This window comes from Microcebus murinus, chromosome 4 (assembly GCF_040939455.1).
Source record: "Microcebus murinus isolate Inina chromosome 4, M.murinus_Inina_mat1.0, whole genome shotgun sequence".
Lineage (NCBI taxonomy): Eukaryota > Metazoa > Chordata > Mammalia > Primates > Cheirogaleidae > Microcebus > Microcebus murinus.
In genome coordinates, this window is record NC_134107.1 from 102111973 (window position 1) to 102139467 (window position 27495).

The 27495-nt window shown below is 36.7% G+C and overlaps 2 protein-coding genes across 3 annotated transcripts; one reads left to right on the forward strand and one right to left on the reverse strand.

Annotated features, from left to right (window-relative positions):
* Positions 1–1934: 1934 nt before the first annotated feature.
* Positions 1935–6747, forward strand: TMEM225 (transmembrane protein 225). Of its 2 annotated transcripts, none has more exons than XM_012755910.2 (4): positions 1935–2000; positions 5010–5156; positions 5484–5618; positions 6342–6747. In XM_012755910.2, the coding sequence occupies exons 1-4, from the start codon at positions 1985–1987 to the stop codon at positions 6569–6571; spliced, it is 528 nt and encodes a 175-aa protein (XP_012611364.1). In that variant the 5' UTR covers positions 1935–1984; the 3' UTR covers positions 6572–6747. The 2 variants fall into 2 exon arrangements, with proteins under 2 accessions (XP_012611364.1, XP_012611362.1); XM_012755908.3 differs by lacking the exon at positions 1935–2000 and adding an exon at positions 4005–4400.
* Positions 6748–18768: 12021 nt separating this feature from the next.
* Positions 18769–19883, reverse strand: LOC105866514 (olfactory receptor 10S1-like). The gene has a single exon (XM_012755847.3). It carries the CDS (start codon positions 19760–19762, stop codon positions 18800–18802), a length of 963 nt encoding a protein of 320 aa, XP_012611301.3. The 5' UTR covers positions 19763–19883; the 3' UTR covers positions 18769–18799.
* Positions 19884–27495: the final 7612 nt, after the last annotated feature.

The following is a 27495-nucleotide window of genomic DNA, read 5'->3' on the forward strand; positions in this document are numbered from 1 at the left end:
ATTCAGCAATATAAAATAATGGACTTCTGATATAACCAACAACATGAATAGCTGTGCATGGTGGCATGTAATTGTAGTCCTATTTATTGGGGAGGCTGAGGCAGGAGGATTGCTTGAGCCCAGGAGTTCAAGGCTGCAGTGAGCTGTGATCACACCACTGTACTCCAGCCTGGGTGACAGAGCAAGACGCCATCTCTTAAAGAAAAAAAAAAAAGCAAAATTGAAATAAAAAGGAAAAGAAAATAATGAAGATAAAAGCTTAAAGTAATGAACTATAATATTGTAAATAATATTTTGAAATGAATAAATACATAAATAACTGGATCTTGAAAAGACCAAAACTTCCAACCTTCTAATAAACCAGATGAAGACCAAAAAATGAAAGGGCAAGTGAATCTATGTCAAAAAAATGCTTATCTTCTAGTGACACAAATAAATAGTAAATATTTACAACTGGTATGTCTGAGATTTGGTTCAGAATAATTTGGAGGATGATCTTTGAAGATGAATGAAAGATACATGGAGATTCATTATACTATTCTCTAGTTTTTAAAATTACACTTTCCCCCTTGAAGCTACAATTCTACTTTTCTTTTTCCCTTTATCATTACTCACTGAATGTAGTCATTTGTTTTAAAAAAAGAAAAACATGGTCTCAGCTTCTATTTCTCCCATCATTTACTGAAAATGCTATGGCCCAAATCACCAATGACATTCTAATGGCCAAATTCAGTAACCTATGTTCAGCTTCCACCTAATTTGATTTCTCTGCAGCATTAGAAATCATTGCTCAATCTCTCCTCAAAACTATAGCAATTCTTTTTAATTCCTCGGCAGCATTTATATTTCTTTGCCATGTGTCTGATCATTTCTTCTTTGCACTTTCTCATCAGGCCTGGTGTTTCTCCAGAACTTCCTTGTCTGTCTCTCGTCACATTCTGTGTGATATTACTGCAGGGTAACATACACACCTAGGTTTCAGTTGCCACCTCAAGGCTAGTAATCCCCTAATATGTCACCAAAAATTTAGTTTCAAAACTAAATTATGAATTTATGAACTTCCTCTTCACCTCCCATATTTTAGATCTTACTAAATGGCATCTTTGACTACCTTTCTGGCTAGGTGAAAACTTAATTTCTTCTTTGATCTGTATCTCACTTTGCCCTCACATACTATGTATTTGTCTAGTTTGGCTACATCTTTGAATCTTTACTGCCGCTACTTGTTAAAACTAGAATGAGACATAAATCTTTCAACCCAGAAATCCTGCTCTTAAGAATCTATGGCAGAAGAGACCGGGCGCGTTCAGGGTGGTATAGCCCTAGACGATGACACTCTATACAAAAAAGACACCTGCACTCGAATGTTTATAGCAGCACAATTCATAATTGCAAAGCCGTGGAAACAACCCAAGTGCTCATCAATTCATGAGTGGATTAATAAAATGCAGTATATGTGTACCATGGAGTACTATTCAGCTCTAAGAAACAACGGTGATATAGCACCTCTTGTATTTTCCTGGATGGAGCTGGAACCCATACTACTAAGTGAAGTATCCCAAGAATGGAAAAACAAGCACCACATATACTCACCAGCAAACTGGTATTAACTGAGCAGCACCTAAGTGGACACATAGGAACTACATTAATTTGGCATTGGGCTGGTGGGAGGGGGGAGGAGGTGGGTATTTACATACATAATGAGTGAGATGTGCACTGTCTGGAGGATGGCAATGCTTGAAGCTCAGACTTGTTGGGGGAGGGGGGGCTAGGGCATTTTTTGAAACCTTAAAATTTGTATCCCCATAATATGCTGAAATTAAAAAAAAGAATCTATGGCATAGAAATATGATCATCAACATAAAAGAACATAATGAGTTGTATGCCCTTTCGGTCCTTCCACTGCACTAGGCCCCAGGGTCAAGGGTCAAACCATAGATGATTCTATGGCAGTTGGCAGCCCTAAGGACAAGCTGGCCCTGATATGGGCATAGTGAAGGGTGGGTGTTCATTCCCACAACTGCCAGGGGTGTTGACTGCAGAGGCATGAAGTTTCTGAGAGACTCAGGAATTGCCTTTGAGACAGAAGGGGGATGCCATCTCAGGGGCAGCCTGCACTCAGTGACAAATTGATGCTCGTGTAAAGACTGAGGTTTCTTGCTTCTATTCAGGATGACTCTGAAGGACCATCCCAGATCAGAGCTCCTGGGGGAGTCAGCTAACGTTTCTTCTGTTGTAACTACATCTCAGTTCAACTTCTTCTCGAACCTGCTTCTCTTAAACACTGACATGTGTGGTTGCCAGAAATGCTTCCCTAAAACTCCTGTTGCACAAACTTCAGCCTCAGTCTTTTCCGTGGGAACCCCAATTAATACTATGATAATTGCTAACAAGTCATTCTCTATGTGCCAGGAACTCTTTCAAGTGCTTTATGTCTCCAAACTTATTTAAATTGTACAAAACTCTTCTATCTAGAAGGAAGCATTGTTATCTCTTAAGATTACACAGCTGCTGAATGGTAAAGTCAGGACTTAAACCAAGGATCCTCGGTCCATTTTTCTTAACCATAAAGCCTCCCTTGTAAGATTATATATATTGCTGAGCATTATTTTTAAAACGTGAAAAGATAAAATACAGGGGCAGGGCATGGTGGCTCACACCTGTAATCCCAGAACTTTGGGAGGTCAAGGCAGGAGGATCACTTGAGGCCAGGAATTCAAGACTAGCCTGAGCAAGAGCAAGAGCAAGACTCTGTCTCTACAAAAAATACAGCAAATAGCTGCACATGGTGGTGTGTGCCTGTAGTCTCAGCTACTTGGGAGGCTGAGGCAGGAGGATCGTTTGAGCCCAGGGGTTTGAGGCTGCAGTGAGCCATGATGAGGTGATTGTACTCCAGCCTGGGTGACAGAGTAAGACACTGTGTCAACAAAACAAAGCAAAACAAAAAAACAAACAAAAAAACCAAAACACCTGGCGAGGAGGCTCACGCCTGTAATCCTAGCACTCTGGGAGGCCGAGGTGGGCGATTGCTCCAGGTCAGGAGTTCAAAGCCAGCCTGAGCAAGAGCAAGACCCAGTCTCTACTATAAATAGAAAGAAATTAATTGACTAACTAATATATATAGAAAAAATTAGTCGGGCACGGTGGCACATGCCTGTAGTCCCAGCTACTTGGGAGGCTGAGGCAGTAGGATCACTTGGACCCAGGAGTTTGAGGTTGCTGCTAGCTAGGCTGACACCACGGCACTCACTCTAGCCTGGGCAACAAAGTGAGACTCTGTCTCAAAAAAAAAAAAAAAAGAAAATATAATAATATAAAAAAATGTGTAGAGAGATCTGGAACAGAGAGAGCTTGGTGTGTTTGAGGTTATGAGAAAAGTTCATTTTGGTCCAAGGAAAGTGGCCTATAAGGAGGTCCAAGAAATAGGCAGAGGGATGCCTTCAGAGATGGCTTTCATCTTAGATTTAGTAAAAGGCATTTTTTTTTTTAAGATTTCAGTAAAAGTTCTCTGGGTCTGAGCCTGGTGCCTACCATGGTTGCCTGTTCAAGGAATCTGAAAAATGTTTTGTTTGCCAAATTACAAAGGCAATTCTGATTAGAAATGATTGCCTGTGCCTTACAAATGATATTAGACTACAGTGGCTCAGTGTGTCAGGCCAATTCTTCAGCTCCTGGGCACTGGCTTATTTCCTGGAGGACTGCCTAACTAAACTTATTGGGCCCTCCCCATGAGGACTTAAGTTGCTTTAAAACAACTTACATTTTGAATGGTCGTTCCCTTTTGTGGTGCCTGCTAGCTGACCATTCATCTCAATCATCTTGAAATCCTTTTCCTCTCCACCAACACCTACCAAATGTCAACTAATCCCGAAGCATATAATTCCAACTCAAAAATTGGACCTCTTTAGTCATGCATGTCTAACTTCTTTTAAGGCTTCTAAAACCCTCTGTCACTGCACTAGGCCCCAGTGCCAACAGTCAAACCAACAGACGATTTCATGGCAGTTGGGAGTACTGACAGCAGGCTGGCCCTAGTGATATAGGAGTGGTGAAGGGCGGGGGTTATCTCCTCTGTTCCATAGGCTACTTCAGCTTCTGCCACTGTCATGTCTCAGCAATCACTAAAATTCCAGATTTTTTTCCTTTTCCTGTGACTAATCAAATCAAAGAAGAGACATGAAATATTAGTGGTGGTCTCAGCTAGAAATCCCCATCCACAATGTTTCATTTATCACACAGAAGTACCCAGGCCATGAAAACACTCTTCTCCTCCTGGAACATAATTGTGTTCATAGTAGGAATCATCATAAATGAATGGGTTGAATTGACTTCAGAAAGAAAAAATACCAAGATAAGCCACAGTCCATGGATGGCGTGTTGCACTAAGGTTTGGCCAGAAGGTCAGAACTATACCATAGAAAGCGATGGGTGGAGAGAATGGATTCCTCTTTCCTAGACTTGTCACTCATCTCTCACCAGCTTGCCTGTTATTCCCTGATACAACTTACTCAAGCTGCAGTGTGCTCACTTCCATAAAAATCACAGTCAGGACAGACTCCAAAATCTTACCATTTGGACGTCTGGGAGAAAAGTTTATCAGTTCACAGACTTAGTTGCTAGACGTTTGAGAAGTCCTGGCAGTTGGAGCATGGTGGTACAGGCACAGGCAGAACTTGAGGTGCATGAAAGAAAGGTAACTGGCAGCTAGTAAATGTCACTGGAAGCGGACAGGGTGAATTGACATATTTAACAAGAAATCAGTTCTGTGAAAAGAAAAGAAGAAAAAAAAAAGCTTATACAGACACCAAGATAGAGAACAATTTCTTCTTGTTCTCTCATTCAGCTAAAGGTTCCCTAACTCTTTAATCTTTTCCACCTTGTTTTTTTATTATTTGATCAATCTTTTCATCCTATTCCCATTTTTACCTAAATATTTGTGGACTCCAGGTAGAAACGAGCCTGGAAGAAATATCTGTCTTTCTCTCAATGCAGCTTCTGCTTTCCAACAGATGCCCTGGAAATCATCAGGATTATGATGATTTTGGTCCTCAACCTCTCCTTCATCCTTAACTTGACTTTTGGTTTGGAATCCACCTATATAATTCCACAAAATAGATATATCAACATCATCACTGTCTGCCTCAGTTTCCTCTCAGGTAACCTCCTGGCTCCCCTGACATAGGTGGGGAGGTGTACTTGGTTTGTGGGTTCAGGCTGCACTGTCTGGCCTTCCCATTTCTCTGACTCAGATGTAGGTAGATAGACAGATAGATACAGACATAGAGATGTAGATATAGACAGATATAGATAGATATAAGTAGCTTCTGACTTAGATCTACCACTAAAGACAGGATCAGTCTTTGGATAAGGTGCAGCTGCACAGGGTGGAGGTTGGGAAGTCAAGTGTACTTTGGATGAATACTTGAGTAATGGAGCCAAAGTTCCCTAGAAGGGGCTCTTTTCTCCTTTTGTCTGTTCATCAGGTACCCTTCTGTTTTGCGTACTCCTACTGTACTACGTGAAGCTGTGGCAAGGTCAATCCTTGTACCGCTTTAGTTTCAGAATCAGCTGGATCAATTTCACTGGCTACATAAATGTTTTCTTTCTTTTTGTTTGTGGTGAGTATCTCCACGGCCCTTGAAGGATGCTAAGAATCAATCTACCCCTGTCAGAGGGTAGGGTAAAAGGACAGCATAGGGAAATGGAAGAAAAGGTGCCAAACCTTGCGTTTTACTAGGCTACAGCTCACCTGGACTCATTCTCTAAGGACAGTTCCTCCAAGGAGAGAGCTGGGGCTGGTGCAAGGTATCTACTGTGCCTGCCCCAGAGGCCAGCTCCTCATCCCCACCTCTTCTTCTGTGTTTCACACCCTTCCGCCTTAGGGCAGAGATAACCATCAAAGTCACAATCAAAGGAGAGCGGCTGAGACAGAATGCTCAATTACAAGGACAGGGGCAGTGATCCCGGAACCATGTAATGCCAAGGCAGTTTGAGAGTAGTGAGAAACAATATCTGATGCTAAATGACCACCTGCCAACACCAGAAACCCTCCCTTCCTAAGAAGTTTTTAAAATTTCATTTGTAATTCCACTTCCTAACCCATATAGAAACATGTTCTCTTTCAAAAAGAATCCCCAGTTTTCCTGAGCTGAGTAGCATGTAAACTACCGTGCACACGCTTTGAGTTTTCTCCACTAAAGCATTCCCCTCCCAGGTGGCTTTGGGTAGTTGAAAGGGATCCACTAGGTTTTGGGTCAGGGTCTTCTGCCAACATGGAGGGAAACATTCCTGTGACTCTCCATTGTTCCTTCATCCTACCCTCTGGCATGTCTTTTCCTCAGGAATCCTCTCTGTCCTACAGCACAGGCAGTACTATAGCTGTTCCTGCCTGAAAACTCATAAATCTGGCATAAAAAGTAAGGAATCTGATATTTCCATCAAAGTTATTGCACTACCAGAACACACTGCAATACCTCGTAGCATTGTCCGTTCACACTCCTTGGATGATTCAGAGGAAGATGTTCCCAACAAATCACAAATCCAAACCCGTCGTGTAACCTGGGCTCTGTGATTTGACCACCTGTATCTTCCAACTTACGCTCATCTTTCCAAGAAAGTATTTTTTGTGTGTGTGTCTCTGTGTGTTTTTGTGTGGATGTTGTATGTATCTCCAACCTTTTGTCTGTGTTTGGCATTATGTAAATGTCTGTGAAGGGGTTGGGGTCAATAAAAAGATCCAGAAGATGGCTTTTTTTTAAAATCCTGGCTTGCTGAATATTTTCTTCTACATTGGTTATTAATATAATAAATATTATCATATAAATAATGCTGCTTTATTGTCAACTCTATACATCACAAAGATTTATAGGATATATAATACCTTTTATTTTATTGTGAAATATTTCAAAGGTACAGAAAAGAACACAAAACAATATGATTAAACACATGTGTTCACGTCACCCAATTATATAAAATTTTAACATTATGCCCTATTTCATTTAGAAGTCTTTCAATTAAATTGATAGATGTAACTGAAGTTCTTCTAAAAATTTCCCTAATGTGATTCCTCTCTCTTGTTTTCCATCATAAAGCACTTTCAAGGATGCATTGCTGATCATTTTACATTTATGTTGACATTTTCATGACAACATTACACATCTATAAAAATTATATAGACTAGCTTTCCAAGTGTTTGAAAGTTAGTAAATATTATGCTATTTACTAAATGGTTGTTTTTGCGAATTTGCTTTGTTTGCTAAACTCATTTTTTCTGGGGGGGGGGATTCACTGGTAAGTTTAGCTCTATATCATTCACTTAAACTACTGTTAGGCATTCCTGTATAAAGATACAATGTAAAATATTCATTGTCCCATTGATAGACAGATAGTTGTTTCCTTTTATTCTGTTACAATGATGCTCTGAGTATTCTTATAAATACATAGCTCCTTTGGTCCATGAGATACAGTTTCTCCCATATTTATCTAGGACTGGAATTGCAGGATCAGAGAATATATATATTTGAAGTTGCTTTAATATTGAGAAAATCATCTCAAAGATGGTTGTCCCAATTTACACTCTTGCCAGAAGTGTGTGAAAGTTATGGTTTCCTTTGGCCTTGCCAACACTTTTGTGATCACCCTTGTTAATCTTTGACTATTTGAATTATTACTGAGTTTGCACATCTTATCTCATTCAATTATTGAGCATCTAGAGTTCTTCTCTGCATTACTGTGTGGCCATTTCCCTAAGGGATTGTCTATTTCTTATTGGTTTGTAGGTCTTCTTATATATTGGAAACAGATACTAATTTGTTACATGCATTGAAAATACATTTCCAAGAATTTAAATTCAAGAATTTTGAGGCTGTGTTTGGCTTTTAACTGTTTTATGATCTTTTTACTGACCCCAACTATTAATGATGTCTTTTTGTTTTACAGAAATATTCTTACAAAATATAATGATGAAATGTACCAACTTTTTCCTTTTAATTGGTGCTTTCTTAAGAAATCCCTACTTTTTACTTTCACTAGAAATAATCCTTGTGATTTACATAAGGAATCAATTCAATTTTATCTACCTTCCATAAAGATAACTATTTATCCAGAACATTTTATGGCGTAATTCCTTTCCCTATTGATATACAATACAGATGCCATCATATATCAAATATACATTCCTATAAATCTGTTTTTGATCTTTCTAGTATACTCTGTTAGTATATTTTTATGGCCCTGCACCATATTACACTTCTAATTATTTTGTAGTAAGAGTAACTGCTGATATGTAATAGGCCCAAGTCCTTGTTCTTGTTCAAAATTATCTTGATTTTCCTGGCCTTTTGATCTCCATATAAATAGCAGGATCAGCTTGTATGGTTCCACAAAAATATCAGTTATTATTTCATTCAGAATTAGCTTATTAACTCATTTGATAATAGTTGAGAATTGACAATAAATTTAATATTTATCTCATACATAAATATAATAACATTTACTTGGCTCTTCATTTATATCTGTCAATAATGTTTCATGATTTTTTTCCAGAAAGATCATTTGCTAAGTTGATTCATAGGTGACTTATAGTTTTATACTTTTGTGAATTGAAATATTTTATAATATTTTCTAGTTGTTTATTACCATGTAAACTTGTTGATTTTTATATTCAGATACTTTACCAAAAATCTTATCTTGGTTTTAATAATTTTAATGAGATTCTCTTAGATTATCCTTGGAGGAAAACATATTGTCTGTAGAAAAGGAAAGGTGCATTCCTCCCAATTCTCATATCACTTGTTCCTTTTCGGTTGTGTTGTTTTATTCATTGACTCAGATCTTCAGGATAAGGTTGAACATGGAAAAAAATTCTTTTTTTAAATTTTGCTGAGAATACCTCTATAGTTCCAACATTTGATATTATACACACTGTAGAATTTGTCATAATTACCTCATCAGGTTAAAGGACTTCCCCTTTATATGTAATTTACTGAGTGTATTTACAAAAAGAAATATTTAATTTTGTTGAATATTTTTATGCAGCTATCAAAACATCAATTGATTTTTCCCACTCTAATAATAGATGCCTCGTAAACTGTAATGGGTAGAAATTTTTCTGTATTTTACCATAAAATATTTAAAAAACAAAATAAGCACGTATGTACTCATTGCTCAACCTTACAAAATCTTAGCATTATGCCCTATTTGTTTAAACTTGGTTTTGTTCTTTTGTAACTTTTTAATTTAATTTTTTTTTTTTTTTTTTTTTTTTTTTTTTTTTTTTTACAAACCCTTGTACGAAGGATTGACTTTCAGTGAAAGATCACAGGAAGGGAGTTACTGTTCTGCATACATATGAAACCCTGACCCAGAAGCAGGTGGTCTACAATGGTTTAGCACTAAGTTCTCCATGAACATGCACTGAATGACAGGCTAGGGGGCAGCCACATTTCTGACCATGCCCCACTTCCCAAGACAAGGGGTTGTTTTAAGTTTTTTCAGAGATGGGATCTCGTTGTATTGTCCAGGCCTACAATTCTTGGCCTCAAGTGATCTCCACATCCCTACTCCTGCCTTCCAAAGTGCTGGGGTTACAAGTATGAGTCATCTGCTCAGCCAAGTTGTATTCAATTAAAGTTACAAACTCATCCAATGTTGCTTTACAAATTTCCCCAAACTCATTTTCCTCCCTTGTTTTCTGATCATTAAACCCTTTGCATAACTGAGGAAATCCCTGTTTAATCATATTGTATTTGTTTTAACAAATGCTGCAATGAATCTTTTATCATTTTAGAATTCTTGAATCTACATGCATTAAGTAAAATTTGGCTATAATTTTTCCTTTTCCACTCTTCTTATACATTTTATTTTTATGGTTTTATTTTGCTTTGGAAGAAAGTTTGAGTAAAATTTTTTGAAATAACATTCATACAGAGAAATGCACAAATGATAAAAAATACAACCCTTGGGATGTTCCTAAATAGAACACAACTGTGTAAACAGCACCCAAATAAACAGAATATTCATGGCCCCCCAGAAGTGTCCTTCATGCCATTAAAATACAAAGGCATTCACTATATGATTTCAAAAACTATAGAGTGATTTTTGCCTGATTTTAAGTTTTATATATATAAATGAAATCATTCAGTTCATACTCTTTGTGCCTACCTTTCTTCATACAAAATTATGTCTGTGAGAACGATTAATGTTGTATGTGGTAATAGTTCATTCATTGTCATTGTTACATAAAATTCTGTTGTAAGAATATACCATGTTATATTTTCCATTATATTGTCATGTACATTAGGTGTTTTTCCAGTTTGGGACTATGAACATACTTGTACATATTTTTTCATGGACATACATAAATAATTTTGTTGGTCATTTACCTACGAGAGAATTGGTTAGCCACAGGTTAGCAATGTTCACATTCAAATTTGGGATATTCCCAAATGATTATTCATAGTGGTTGCACCAATTCACACTCCCATCACCAATGTACAAGGGTTACAAAAGCCCCACATACTTGACAGCACTCAATGTTGTCTGTCTTTTCCATTTTTGCTGAGCACAACAGTATGGTATTATGATTTTAATTTTCATTTCCCAGATAACTAATGAAGTTGAACAATTTTTATGTGTTTATTGGCCACTTGGATGTATTTTTTGAGTGTTCAAATATTTTCCCATTTATCTATTGAATTGTATGTCTTTTTATTATTCTCTAGATATAAGTCTGTTGTCAAATATATACATATATATGGCAAATATCTTCTTCCACTCTATAGCTTGCCTTTTTCTCACAATGGGGCCATTAATGAACAGATGTTTTTATTTTGCTGTAATCCAATGTATCAATTGTTTCCCTTTATTCATAGGATTTTTGTATTCCATTAAAAAAAAACTTTTCCTACACCAAGGAAAAAGTCATGAAGATATTCTATGCTTTCCTCTAAAAACTTATTTTGACTCTTTCTATTTAGAACTTAAATTAATCTATAATTGATTGTTATGTATGCTATAAGATAGCAGATTTTTTAACAGATAACCAATTGAGCCAATATTATTTATTAAAAAATATTTCTTTACTTCACTGTGGAATCATATTTATCATAAATCAAGTGACCATATCTGTATAAATCTCTTTTTGGACTTTTCCCTTTAGGTGAAGGGTGGGGCCTATCCTAATGCCAATACTTCTTTTCGTTAATTTCACTTTATTTTTTATTTTTTTTTAGAGATAGGGTCTTGCTCTGTCATCTAGGCTGGAGTGCAGTGGCTGGATCATAGCTCACTGTAACGTTGAACTCCTGGGCTCAAGGGAGCCTCCTGCTTCAGCCTCATGGGTAGCTGGAACTATAGGTGCACCATGCTTGGCTAATTTTGTTTATTCCTTGTAGAGACAGGAGCCTCTCTATGTTGCCCAGGCTGGTCTCAAACTCTTGATCTCAAGCAATCCTCCCACTTAGTCCTCCCAAAGTGTTGGGATTGTAGGCTACAGGAGTGAACTACCACACCTGATCTAATTCCTAAAGCTTAATACTTAATTTCTGGCAAGGTAAATTCTTTAGCTTTGTCTTTCAAGAATTCCTTGGCTGTTTTTGAAACTCTGAATTTCCATATATTAATACATTTTGGAATTAATTTGTCAGATTCCACAAGAAAATTTGTTACAATTAGAATTGTATTAAATCTACACATCCATTTGGAAAGAAATGACATCCTTACAATATTAAATTTTTCTATCAATCAAAAGAAATATTAAAGATATAGGTAATCTACATCTAAATAATGGTTTTGGTTTTTAGTGTAGAGGTCTTTTATATTGTTAGATGATGTTTTGGTTTTTTAATCTGCTGGTAGTGGTATCATTGCTTAAATTTATTTTATCTATTTATTGCTATTGTATAAAAAGCATATGTATATAGTAAACTTTTAAATTCACTTATTAGTTGCAATAGTTTTTTATATGCAAAATGATATATCAAACAATAACAGTTGTATTTCTTTATAATGCTTATGCTATTTACTTGTTTTTATTAGAGTACTTAGGATACCAACACAATATTGAACAGAGTATAATATTGCGCATCTAAGTTTTATTCCTGATATCCAGAAAAAAGTTTTAATATTTCAACATTAATATACTATTTGCTAAAAATTTTTTTGCAATAGATTTTCTATGTTAGATTAAGCAAATTTCTTTCTACTTCCAGTCTTACAGGTTTTTTGTTTTGTTATGAATGGCTAATTTGCATTTCTGGAATAAACTCTAGTTGCTATAGATTAATCTATAAATTTTCATTTCTGTAAATTTTTTCAATTTATGATATTAAAGCTATGCTGGCCTAGTAAATGAATTTAGAATTATATATTTAATTTCTATTCTGTGAAAGAATTTGTGTAAGTTTTATTTCTTTCTTAAGTGTTTGAAAGAATCCACCATGGGACTTTTCTAGCTGGAGTTTTCTTTTTGGTGGCAAAGCTCCTAATAATGAATCCAATTTCTTTAACTGTATAGGACTAGTTAGATTTTCTCTTATTGTATCACACATGGTAAGCTGTGTTTTTAAAGGAATATATGCTTTGTATGGAACCAGAGAAGATCCCATATAGCAAAAGCAATCTTATGCAAAGAGAAAAAATTAGGAGGCATCAATTTACCAGACTTCAACCTATATTGAGAGGCTATTATAACTAAAACAGCATGTTACTGGCACAAGAACAGAGACATAGACCAATGGAACAGAACTGAGAACCCAGATATAAAACCATCTTCATATAGCCATCTAATCTTTGACAAAACAGACAAAAACATACCCGGAGGAAATACCTGAGAATCCTTATTCAAAAACATACCCTGAGAATCCTTATTCAATGTATTAAGATGGGAAAATTGGATAGCCACATATACAAGACTGAAACGGGATATGCACCTTTCACCTCTCACAAAAATCAACTCATGGTGGATAACAGACTAAAACCTAAGGCATGTAACTATAAGAATTCTAAAAGAAAATGTTGGAAATACTCTTGTAGACATTGGCCTAGGCAAAGAATTTATGAAGAAGACCTCCAAGGCAACCACAGCAACAACAAAAATAAATAAATGGGACCTGATCAAATTAAAAAGCTTCTGCACAGCCAAGGAAACTATCAAGAGAAGAAACAGACAACCTACAGAATGGGAGAAAATATTTGCATGCTACACATCCAATGAAAGGTTGATAACTGGAATCTACACAGAACTCAGGAAAATCAGCAAGAAAAAAAATCAAGCGACTCTATCAAAAAGTGGGCAAAGGACGTGAACAGAAACTTTTCAAAACAAGATAGACTAATGGCCAAGAAACATAGAAAAAAATATTGATTGTTTCCTTTGTTGTTTAGAGGGTTCTTAATTTGCTGTAGTCCCATTGACCCATATTTGCTTTTATTGCCCGTGCTTTTAGGGTCATACACAAGAAATGATTGCCAAGAAAAATTTTAAGAAGATTTTCCTCTATATTTTCTTCTAGAAGTTTTGTATTTTTAGGTATTATTTTTGTCTTTAACCCACTATGTGTTAATTTTTGTGTATGGTGTAAGATAAAGGTGCAGTTTCATTTTTTGTATGTGGATATCCAGTTTTTCACAATACCATTTATTGAGGAGACTATTTTTGTCCCCACTGTGTATTCTTGACACTTTTGCTAAAGATCAGTTGATCGTAGATCATTTTATTTCTGTCCTCTCTATTCTGTTCCATTGCTCCATATCCATATGTCCATTTATATACTATTAGCATGCAGTTTTGATCACTATAGCTTTGCAATATATTTTGAAATCAGTTGGTGGGATGCCTCCAGGTTTGTTCTTTTGCTCAAGATTGCTTTTGCCATTCAGGTTTTTTTTTTGTAATTCCTTATGAATTTTAGAATTGTTTTTCTATTTCTATGAAATATACCATTGCAATTGTGATAGTCATTCATTGAATCTGCAGATGGTATTTAGTAGTATGGGCATTTTAACAATATTTATTCACCAATGCATAAACATGAAATTTCTTTCCATTTGTTTGTGTCTGCTTTAATTTCTTTCATCAGTGATTACTAGTTTTCAGTACAAGTCTTTCATCTCTTTGGTTAGTTTTATTCCTAAGTGTTTCATTCTTTTTGCTTCTATTGTAAATCAAATTGTTTTCTTAATATTTTTAGATAGTTCATTGTTAGTGTATAAAATCATACAAATGATTTTTGTATGTTGATTTTGTATCTTGCAACTTTACTTAACTAGTTTATTAGTTCTAAGAATTGTTCTAATAGTTTTTTTTTTAGCTCTTGTGAAGATATTTCTGTGCATGGATAGTTATTTAAATTGATGTTTTTGTATTAGAAAAAGTGCTGGGAACTCCTATTCTGCCCTTTTGCTAATGTTTTCATTATATTATTTCTTTTACCTGCATGTAAACCTATTTTATCAAAAATAAAAATTTAATAATGAATGAATTTAAAATTGAGAGTTTTCCAGAAAAGATTAAGTCAAAAGTATTAATTGCTAGCACATTTGCAGTACAATAAGTGTTATAAGAACGTCTTCAAGACACTGTAAAATAATACCAGATTGAAAGTTGTGTCTACATAAAAGGAATAAAAGGTACCAGAAATGGTAACTAGAGGGAAAATATAAATCCACTTTTATACAATTTAATCTCTTTTAAAAATAATGACCTACTCAGACCAAAAGATAATAACATTGCATTTTGGAGTTTTTAACTGATGTATGAATAGAATATATGAAGACAAGCATGCTAATGATTTTTATCAAACATTTAAGGAAAGAAATAATGCCAATTCCAGAAAATTGATGAGCTTGGAATAGTTACCATCTCAGTTTATGAGAACAGTATTATTCTGAAACCAAAAGTACACAAAAACATTTCAATAAATGAAATCTATAAACCATTGTTTCTTAAGAACATATATACAAAACACTTATCAAGTGTTTAACATATCAAATTCAACAATACATAAAAGGATAATACATGAAGCCCATTAGGGTTTACTCTGGGAATGCAGATAGGTTTAACATTGAAACCAAACATTGTAACTCACCGTATTAATAGACTTAAAAAGAAAAACTGTACAACCATCTCAGTAGATGAAGAAAAATCATTGGATAATACCCAGCACCTGTTCCTGATAAAAACTCGCAACAAGTTAGTAATAGGAGACTTCCTCAACTTGATAAAGGACATCTATGAAAACCCCACAGCTAGCATCATACCAACCTAAGCTAAGATCATGAGAACCTAAATACTTTCCCCTAAGATCAAGAACAAGGCAAAGATGGGAGATACTGGTTTGGAGGAGATTGTTGTAATCACCTTAGGAAAATACAACCTGTTCCAATGTTTTAGAGTTTCCTAAATTTTTGAGATAGAATGATCAAACTTCAAGGACTTCTATTCAAAAAATGGGGAATCCTTATCTCAAAAAAAATTTCTTTTGATTAAAGAGTGGTAAACTACTTCTGGAATATTTGACTCCTAAGTTTATACATTCCATATTTCTGCAACATTCCTGAGCAAATGTTACCTCATCATAGCTTGTCTACAGTCTGTGCTCTCCTGCTTTTAGTGTCAAACATTTACTCTATTTACATGGCAGAGCTGTTAGTAATAATTTAAATGGTAGGTGGATGTAAACTTGCCAATAAAAACCCTAAGTAACAGAGTATTTTTAAAGAAATGTCATTTTATTAAATTCTGTCACTGTCAGTGAGGGGAGACACAATCCTATGTTTAACACATCTTTACATTATTTTAAAAATAGCATGAAACTCATTATTTGAAAGCAACTGCTACTGTGGAAGTCCTTCATTCTCTGAGGGCAGTTAGGTCATTTGACTACATGCATCATAGTTCCCTTTGTACACACCACCTTCCAGAATACTGGTGAACTTCTGCCTCAGAAACTCCATGCCATAGGATAACCAATAGTAAGAATACCTAGTCATTCTTGTAGCATGCCCTTCCCTGCAGATTATCATGGTCAAATGACACTTTTATTTCCACATTCATCATAAAGAAAATATCAGTTCTTGCACTATCTGCATTCTAGGTGAGCTAGGAAAATAATAACTATACATAGTTGTCCTCCTTTTGTAGAGTTTTTCATTTTAATTAATACTAATTAATTCTCCAGTCCCTTTTCCCTGCAAATGTCAAGTAAAACTGTAATGTATATACACACCAAATCTCATAAATCTGAAAATTAAACCCAAAAATAGAAATATGCCAAAGAAGAAAACAATTAGGATAAGCAATTTCTCTTTCCCCTACTGGATACAAAATAAATATTCCTACTTGATAAGTTTATTGTGAAGAAAGCGTATGTGTCTTATTTTATTTCTAGATCCTGAACAGTGGGTTTAATAAATATATTACTGAGGTTAATATTTTACTGAGTTTTTTTTCCCATGGGACACTTGAGAGTTATAAGGGGCCTTTGCTCTTAAAGTCCTCACAATCTAGTTATGCACATGAAACATTTGATAACAATATAAGACAGGGTATCACTTAGTGCCATTATGAAGGCCTATTATAATATTATAAATGAGCCAATGTGATGGATAATCCACGCTGCCCAAGAAACAGCTACGAAGATGGAGGAGTAGAATTTGAGAGAGTGAATGGTTCTGACTGGAAAGACAGATATAAAAATGTTAAGGACAAAGTTGAGAAGAAGAAAAATATGACTGGAATTGCACAGCCACAATCTTCTTCAATCATTTATCTTTTAACTTCAGAAGGCAGCCATTTGACAAGATTGAGGACTGGTGTAGGACAAGACCATAGCTTGTTTCAGCACCCCCACCCTTTCTATGTTTGACTCTCCATATATTCTACCTGTACTTGAAGTCTGCTTTGATGGGAATGTTGAGTTTGGCAGAGTTACTCCTGGCATTAATACACATATATCAATAACTCCAAGATATTAGAACAAGAGAGGATAGCTTTGATTTCTGGATGAACGCTGCACTTTCACTGCATTTCTCTCTCTCTACTCCCTTTTTTTCCAATGTATTTTTCCATCCCTGAAATGCTGGGCGCAGACCCTGTACTTACAGAAGAGTAGGCACTATTCAAAGGTCAGGGAATCCTTATCTAAAAGAAGGCCTCCCTTGATTAAAAGCCTAGAATGATTTAGAGGCCTCCAATATAATCAAATAAACAATGGGGGTGGGATTCGATTATTTCTAAGGTATAATTGAAATGTGTAGTCTTCAAAGCCACACAGATTTGAGTTGAAATCCTGGCTTCAACTATAATTATGGGCATGGCCTCATAAAAGTTAATTTACCTCTCTTATCTGGGTTCCTTCATCTATATAACATAAATAAAAACAAAAATTTTGCCTTGAAATATAGTTCTCAGGGGGATTAATATGGATACAGCAACTAGCACAGTGCCCATGCACATATGTACATCAAAAATTATTATAGTTACTATGCCCATTCTAACAGTCTTTCAATTTTTCCCATTTAAAACATTTCTAATCTAATTCTATAAAATGATTCTTCATCTCCAATGTCTTCACCCAAATTTAACACATTTTTTTCTCTTATGTCTAGGATGTTATAATGATTAACTGGTCATTCTACTGCCTCTTTTTTCTCTCTCTTTTCTCATTTATACCATGATTTAGCATTTAAACGAGTGGCTTCTCATAATGAAGGCAGCCCTACAGGTGGTGAAGAAGAGACGAAATAAACAGGTAGGACTCTTAGCACAGAATCTAAATTCTTTTGTTTGGCATTCAAGGACCTCGACAGTCCACAGAGTAGTCTGGGGTCATTCACTCATTTTCTCAACACAGCATGACTCTTCCCACTTCTATGGCAAGCTACTTTAACTAGAGCCTTGAATTAACTTTTATCACTTTAAAGTCTAGAAATGTCTTTTTTGTAGTTGCTCCATAAATGCTTGTTCAATGAAGATATCGAAACCTTGCCAATCCTTCAGAGACAGTTAGAACCTTAGCTTGTAGGGTGAGCTCTCCTTGATATTTTAGCTTGCTTGGTAAGAAACTGGAGCACCTACTTACTCCAGGCATTAACATAATTGTCTCATTTAGTCCTCATAAAACCATACAAAGTAGTTTTTTCTAATCTTACTTTTAACAGAAGACAGTAAAACTCCAAGTATGATAAAATCCTAGAACTAGTGGCTGGTGGGATCAGCACTAGAATACCGCTGACTCCAAAATCATGTTATCCTACCACTCAGGGTGACCTCAGTTATACACTACCGTGAGTGGAAGAATAAAGATGACACTTTCCAAGTCATCTTGGGCAAGTCACTTCTCTCCTTGCAGATGTTCTTTATCATTCTAAAAAATGTGGTTTCTTCTCTGGGAGATACGTATACAAAGGTTCATTGTATTATTTGTACCTTAACATTTCTGTTTTCGGTATTCTTTAACATGTACTATAGATTTAACAAAATTATTTCATAACAAGTAAGAAATATCACTTAGTGAAGTAAATGAGGATATGAATAGCCTTTCACATACCTCTGAGCCATAGAACTTAGATTTTGGAGATACCCTAGACATCACCGAATCCAGCCCCTTCTTTTTACAGATGAAAGATCTGTGACCCAGACCCTGAAGCAGGCCACTGACCAAAGCAGGTGGGGAGGGAGGGAAGTTTGTGGCTGAGCTGCAGCTCAGTTCTTCTGATTTCCACTTGAATGATTTTCCCTCCTCATACTGAGGTGAGAATAACCGACTCCCTGGCAGGCAAATCCCGAGAGTGACCAGGGTCAAGGGGGTGGGCTGCCTGCCTGGCACTCCCTGGAGCTGTGGCACAGAAGCCTCCGCAGAGCCCGCTTCACCTCTTTGTTCCGCAGGGTGTAAATGAAAGGGTTGAGCATGGGAGTGACTATGGTGTAGAAGACAGCAGGGGCGCCAGCTCCCGCCCCGGCGGAGCGAGGCTGCAGGTAGATGCAGACGGGCGGCAGGTAGTACAAGAGCACCACGGTGAGGTGGGCGGTGCACGTGGAGAAGGCCCGCCGCCGGCCCTCGGCCGTGCGCATGCGCAACACGGCCGCCACGATGAAGACGTAGGACACGACGATGAGGCTCAGGCAGCCTGCAGCCACGATGCCAATGTTGGCAAGCATGACAAGCTCGTTAATGGTGGTGTCCGCACAGGCCAGCTGCAGCACAGGGGGGATGTCACAGAAGAAGTAGGCGATGAGGTGAGGCCCGCAGTAGAGCAGGCGGAAGGTGAGGGAGGTGTGGATAGCAGAGTGCACGGCACCTGTGGCCCAGGTGATTGCAGCCAGCCCCGCACACACCCGCCTGTTCATGGCCACTGGGTAGTGCAGGGGTTGACAGATAGCCAGGTAGCGGTCGTAAGCCATGACTGTGTACAGGAAGCACTCGGTGCTGGCCAGGAAGTGGAAGCAGTAAAGCTGAACGGCGCAGCCCTCAAAGGAGATCAGCCTCCCGGCCGGTGTCAGCAGGCCCGCCATGACCTTGGGCACTGTCACTGTAGACAAACACGCGTCCAGGAAGGAGAGGTGCCCCAGGAAGTGGTACATGGGGGAGCGGAGGTGAGGGTCAGAGCCCACGGTTATGAGAATGAGGAGATTCCCAGTCACGGTGACGGTGTAGATGAGGAGGAAGAGGAGAAAGAAGAGGCGAGGGTGTTCAGCTGTGTACATCAGACCCTCCAGGACGAAGTGGCTCACCGCCGTCTGGTTGGGGTGTTCTGTCTCCATGGGCACCTTCTCACACACAGAGTGGCTAGACTCCCCTTGCTACAAAATGGACATTAACATAGTAAATAGCTGTTTCCCTCTCCTGAAATATCATTATCCACTGGACCACACCGTCTTGGTCTTGGCCAGTAAGCAAGAAATGATATATAGGTTCAATTCACAGTTATGTACTGTTCTAGTGTTTTCTTGCTGCTTGTAATGAGTCTTTCAATATGAGATCTGCAGTCTTTGTGACACACATAAAGGACTGTAAGAATTATTTGCAGAAATGCACTCCATAAATAATGGCAAGATAAATATGGATTATAAATTCTGTTCTCAATGTATATATTTATATATATATTTTTCATGTATTCCAGAATTGTGATGCCTCTGTCTTCCTAATTTACTCTGACATGCTGCAGATGTGGATAGGCAGGTTCTTTATGCTGTGTGTCATCAGACTGTGCTTCCCATTCTCAGGTAAGTCTTGCCGGGAATTTGGGTGTTATTACATCAGCCAGAAACACAGCAGCCCCACCCATTCCTCTCCCAGAGGGAGTTCTTTCAAATTTCAGCTACCCACAACCCTCACGTGTATGACATGAAGCCTTGGAGGGTAGACTAATTACCAGGACAATTTGTTCAGTACATTTCATGTTCTTCCTGTAAACTCTGTTTCAAACTTTTGGGAATTGTTTGCCTATTCCCTTTTTGGTTGTTGAGCCATTCCCCTGGGCCATAATAGAAATTCAAGAGTTCTCTTTGAATTTTTCCATTTTTTACTTCCTAAACCTAATTAGATGTTGCATTAAGTGAAAATTTTCTTTAAACTGTTCCCCACCCCCTGCATTGTCCCTTCAATTTCCACGGATTTTACATGAACCTGCCTTTGCATATTTTATGCCTAGATTTTCACACTGGCATTTTATGTCCTATCCAGTTACTTACTCTCTAATAAATGAAATGATTCTGTATTCAATTTCTTCGTCAGTCTTCTTAAAAGAATAGTTTTAATATCTCTTTTTTACTGTTCCCCACTACCAAAGATATAAAGTATATCTCTGTCTGATATTCAAAATTATCTGTAAATTGTTTCCATTATCATAAAAAAATCTTTATCTCCTTCTATTCCCTAAAAGAAACTCCTAATATCCAGAAATGTTGCTTGCCTCATCTTCTCAGTTTCCCACGATCACTTCCTGACTTCATCACAGCATTCCATTTTTAAACATGAATGGAACACCTTTAATCTCTACTTTCTCAAATCTATTCTTTTTTTTTTTTTTTGAGACAGAGTCTCGCTTTGTTGCCCAGGCTAGAGTGAGTGCCACGGCGTCAGCCTAGCTCACAGCAACCCCAAACTCCTGGGCTCAAGCAATCCTGCCTCAGCCTCCCGAGTAGCTGGTACTACAGGCATGCGCCACCATGCCTGGCTAATTTTTTCTATATATATTAGCTGGCCAATTAATTTCTTTCCATTTATTATTTTTTGTTTTATTTTATTTTATTTTTTTTTGAGACAAGAGTCTCGCTTTGTTGTCCAGGCTAGAGCAAGTGCCGTGGCGTCAGCCTAGCTCACAGCAACCTCAAACTCCTGGGCTCGAGCGATCCTTCTGCCTCAGCCTCCCGAGTAGCTGGGACTACAGGCATGCGCCACCATGCCCAGCTAAGTTTTTATATATATATCAGTTGGCCAATTAATTTCTTTCTATTTATAGTAGAGACAGGGTCTCGCTCTTGCTCAGGCTGGTTTTGAACTCCTGACCTTGAGCAATCCGCCCGCCTCGGCCTCCCAAGAGCTAGGATTACAGGCGTGAGCCACAGCGCCCGGCCAATTTCTTTCCATTTATAATAGAGATGGGGTCTCACTCTGGCTCAGGCTGGTTTCGAACTCCTGACCTTGAGCAATCAACCTGCCTCGGCCTCCCAGAGTGCTAGGATTACAGGCGTGAGCCATCAAATCTATTCTTTATGGTTGAATTTTAACTTTAATTCTTCTAGGAGCCTTTTATAAATATTTTCTCTCATACTGATTTATTAATTCCTATAACCTAATGGCATTTATGATAATTATTAAAAAATACTTGAGCATGTAATACCTTGCAGTGTTTTAATGATCTATGTACATGTGTCATATCTACATAAGAGGAAAAACAGGAAAAAGATTTATACTTTTTCTAACATCTTGGGGGATAGAACAGTAGAAATAGAAGGGAATCAATTTTATTCGGATCCCTGTAAACTTCAGTTTAAACCCATGTTAAGCTACTTATTAGCTGAAAGATGTATGTCATGGTACTTGATTTCTCTGTCTTCTTTCACTTCTCAAATTTAAAATTGGGATATTATTATTGTCGCTCCTTTTAATGTAGCTACTATTATTTTCCTTAGGATATATCAGGGCATATTATAGGATCTTAAATTTAATTATATCCAATAATTTGCGCAATGACATCTCCTATGATGTTCCTGACACAAGTTATGGAACTTCTGCTTGAAAAATTTCACTAACAAAGTAATCTCTATTTCACAAAGAGTCCATTCCTATGTTGGGTAGATCAGTACATTATAATGTTATTTACATCTGATGTATATATGTATTCCTGATATTTCAACCAACTATGTTTAGATTTGCCCTTTTATATGCTTCAAGAATGGCTACGGGCCGGGCGCTGTGGCTCACGCCTGTAATCCTAGCTCTTGGGAGGCCGAGGCGGGCGGATTGCTCAAGGTCAGGAGTTCGAAACCAGCCTGAGCAAGAGCGAGACCCCGTCTCTACTATAAATAGAAAGAAATTAATTGGCCAACTGATATATATATAAAAAATTAGCCGGGCATGGTGGCGCATGCCTGTAGTCCCAGCTACCCGGGAGGCTGAGGCAGGAGGATTGCTCGAGCCCAGGAGTTTGAGGTTGCTGTGAGCTAGGCTGACACCACGGCACTCACTCTAGCCTGGGCAACAAAGCGAGACTCTGTCTCAAAAAAAAAAAAAAAAAAAAAAGAATGGCTACGATTAAAAAACAGATGAAGAGTATGAAGAGTAACGAGTATTATTGGATATGGAACAACTGAAACCCCCATAGATTGCTAATGAAGGTGTAAAATGGGCACCCTACTTTGGCAAACGGTTTGACATTTTCTTAAAAAGTTATAAATGATTTTACCATATGACCTACTATTTCCCTTCCTAGGAACCTATACAAGAGAAATGAAAACTTATGTGCATACAAGCACTTGTATATGAATGCTAAAGCAGAATAATGCACGGTAGATAAAGGCTGGAAACAATCAGTTTATTGATCATCGGCCTGTAAATGGATAAAAAAAAATGATTATATCCATTCAATGTGATGTCATTTAGCCATAAGATGTAAGAAAATATTAGTATAGTTTATAAAATGAATGGATGTTAAGAATATTATGCTAAGTGAAAGAAGCCAGGCACAAAAGCTCACATATTGTATGATTCTATTTTTATGAAATGTCCTAAAAAGACAAATCTATAAAGACAGACATTAGATTACTGGATGCTTGAGGCTGAACATGAGAACAAGAAATGACTGCAAATGGGGATAAGAGATCTTTCTGAAGTGATCTAAATGTTCTAAAATTGTATTGTGGGAATAGACAATTTTATAAATTTACTAATAATCATCAAGCTGCACTTCAAACAGGTGCATTGATAACATGCAAAATATACCTCAATAAGCTGTTAAAAAAGAAACAAGAAAATCTGAAGAAAGAAAGTAGGCTGAGTGACACAAAACATGATTTAAATAAATGAAAAGCTATTTCTTGCTCAAGGATGAGTATAATATTTAAATTGCTTCAAATTAAGAAAAACTCTCTATTTTAAAATGTTAAACTAACATAAATATTAAAAATATATCAAGAATAGAGTTCATGTACACCTAAATCTATTAATTTGACATATGATATTCATGGATTACCCAATATTAAACCAATTTTATATTCCTGCAATATAGTCTACTTGATCATGGTCTATTATTTTTCTTAATGTGTTGTTGTATTCTTTTTGCAAGTATTTTGTTTTATTTTATTTATTTTTTTATTTCAGAATATTGTGGGGGTACAAATATTTTGGTTACATGTCTTGCTTTTGTACAGTTTTAGTAAAGGTTATACGTGTGCCCATCACCCAGATAGTGTGCATTTTACCTGTTAGGTGTGAATTTAAGCAAGCCCACCTCCCCTCTCCCATCTGCTTGAGTTACGTTGAGTTTTAATCCCATTTGTGCATATAATTGTTTGTCAGTTAGTTCCAGTTTAATGGTGAGTACATGTGGCATTTGTTTTTCCATTCTTTTGACACTTCACTTAGAAAAAATGGTCTCCAGTCCAATCCAGGTTGTTACAAAGGTATTAGTTCAACATTTTTATGCCTGAGTAGGACTACATAGTATATTTATACCACACTTTATTTATCCACTCATGTATTGATGGGCAGTTGGGTTGATTTCACATCTTTGCCATTGTGAATTGTGCTGCAATAAACATTCTAGTGCAAATGTCTTTTTTATAAAATTACTTCTTTTCCTCTGGGTGAATGCCCAATAGCGGGATTGCTTGATCAAATGGTAGGTCTACTTTTAGTTTTTTGAGGTGTCTCCATATTGCTTTCCTTTGAGGTTGTACTAGTTTGCAGTCCCACCAACAGTATATAAGTGTCCCTTTCTCTCCACATACACCAGCATCTGTTGTTTTGGGACTTTTTGATAAAAACCATTCTCACTGGAGTTAGGTGATATCTCATTGTGGTTTTGATTTGCATTTTTCTGATGACTGGGGACATTGAGCATTGTTTTATATGTTCATTGTACATTAGTCTAACTTCTTTTGAAAAGCCTCTGTTCATGTCTTTTGCCCACTCTTTATTTGGGTTATTTTTCTTGCTGTTTTGCTTGAGTTCTTTATGTATTCTCATTAATAGCCCTTTATCGGATACATAGCATATACATGTTTTCTCCCATTCTGTGGGTTGTCTGTTCGTTCTATTGATTGCCTCCTTGTCTGTGCACAAGCTTTTTAATTTGGTCAGGTCACATTTATTTATTTTTATTGCTGCTGTGATTGCTTTTGGGGTCTTCTTCATAAATTCTTTGCCGAGACCTAAAGAGGTTTTTCAACATTTTCTTCTAGAATTCTTACAGTTTTATGCCTTAGGTTTAAGGTTATTATCCATCATGAATTAATTTTTGTGTGTGGTGAGAAGTGCAGATTCTGTTTCAGTCTTCTACATGTGGCAATACAATTTTCCTAGCAACATTTATTGAATAAGGAAAACATATACTGGAAATTACATGTTTTTCTATGCTATGTCGAAGATCAGATGGCAATATGAGGATGGTTTTGTATCTGGGTTCTCTATTTTGATCTATTTGTCTATGTCTTTGTTCTTGTGGACAATACCATGCTGTTTTAGTGACTATAGCCTTGTAGTATATCATGAAGTCTGGTAAATTCATACCTCCTGATATGTTATTTTTGCTTAAGGTTGCTTTGACTATGAGAGATCTTCCTTGGTTCTCTAGAAAGCATAGACTTATTTTTTCTAGATCTGTGAAAAATAACAGTATTTTAAATGGGGATTGCATTGAATGTATAAATCCCATTAGGTAATGTAGACATTTTAGCAATGTTTATTCTGCCAACCCATGAGCATGATATGTTTTTCCATTTGTTTACATCCTCTGGGATTTACTTCTTCAGTGTTTCATAGTTCTCCCTGTAGAAGTCTTTGCCTCCTTGGGTAAATATATTCCTGGCTTTTTATTTTCTTTGTTGGTATTGTGAAATGTATCGAGTCTTTGATTGGATTCTCAGTTTAACTGTTGTTGTTGTCTAAGAGTGCTACTGATTTGTGCACATTGATTTTGTAACCTGAGGTAAAAGGTCCAATTGGCTAACACTTATCTCTTTATAGTAAATAAAAGCCCAAAAGTAGAATTCTGGTAGTTAGGTTATAGGGCAAGCAATATTTAAATTCGATCTAAATGAAATCTTCCTTTCACTTATTTAATCAGATAATCAAAGTTCTTTGTTTAATTTCAATTTCTTTATCCTTGTGTCTCATAGCACTATATCTGAATGAGCTAGCCACAAGTTCAGTAAGAAAGTTTTTCTTTATACAGAATAATTATTGTTCCTTTTAAATAAAACTAGCAAAAAGATAATTATAAAATTATTATATCACATTTTCTCTCTTCTATTCCAGATATAAAGTTTAAAAAGAAAACAAAGGAGAACCCACAAATAATTATATTAAATTATATACTGAGGCAAGATGACTAGCTAGAGACATCACTTGCTGGACATTACTGAAAGGAGGGAAGAGTTTCAGATAAAGGAGAAGTGAGAGGGATTGCAACTCAGGTGTAGGTCAGAGAGAGAAGTGCCGGAGCCTGCTGGGGACCTCATGGAGGAAAACTGTGAAGCAGAGAAGGAAGAGGATAAAGCAATAAAAAATACTGGTGAGGGTAAAATCCAGGGAGGCTCAGAGCCCAGTGAAGAGGTAAGTAGAGATTCCTTTCTCCGTCCCACACTTCTTTGGTGATAAGCAGGCTACCAACCAAGTTACTTGGAAGCTTTTCCACTCCCAAAAGCCCAACCACTGTGGTGACCACGGAAATGTGTGGAGAACTTGTATGATCCAAGAGCTTGGACATTCTGTGTGGTGTTCCTCTCCAAGAAGAATGACTCCAGAGGCCAGAAGACCATCTTTGTTCCATTCAGACTCTTGTCCTTCCCCCCATCTGCCAGCCACTGCCAGCAGGAGAGCAGTTTGAGCCTAGAATTTGGGGAGCAGCAATTCATACTGACTTGTCTTCTAAATTTATATTTTCTCTTATATTCTAGGTTTTCCTTTAGGATCAAATATCACTAACCTGTTGTTGAGTGCAATATTTAGATAAAGTTATACCCAAACTGTGATAACCTGATTTTAAAGAGTTTTGTGCATAAAACAAAAAACACACAGTGTGGGAGAAAATATGTTCAACTCATATATCAAATAAAGGAATTTCATCCAGGATATATAAAGAACTCTTACAACTCAGTAATAAATAGTCAAATAAATAACTTTTAACTATGGGCGAAAATTTGATAGATGTTTTACCAAATAAGATATATGAATAAGAAAATTAGCACATGAAAAGACATTCAGCATCATTATTAGGTAAATACAAATCAAACCACAATGAGATAACACTTCAACCCCCCTGGAATGGCTATAATAATAATATTAGTAGTAATAAAAGGGAAAATAACAAATGTTGGCAAGGATGTTGAGAAATGCATTGCCGGTAGAGATGAAAAATGGAAATTTGTAAAAAACAGGTTGGCAGTTCCTCAAAAAGATAGAGTATGACTCAGCTGTGTCACTCCTATGTATATACTAAAAAGAATAAAAAACATATGTCCACACAAAAACTTAATTATAAATTTTCATAGCAGCATCATTCATAACAGCCAACATGTAGAAACAATCTAAACACACATCAACTGGTGCGTAGATAAACAAAATGGGGTATATGCATATTATGGGATATAATGCAGCTATAATAATAATCTGCTACATTGTGGATAACCTAACAAATAAGCCAATTGAAAGAAATCACACACTAAATATCACGTTTTATGATTATGTGTATGTGAAATGGATACAGATAGTAAAAACATTAGTGGATGTCTGGGGCTATGAGTTGAAATGGGGGTTGATTGCAAATAGGCAC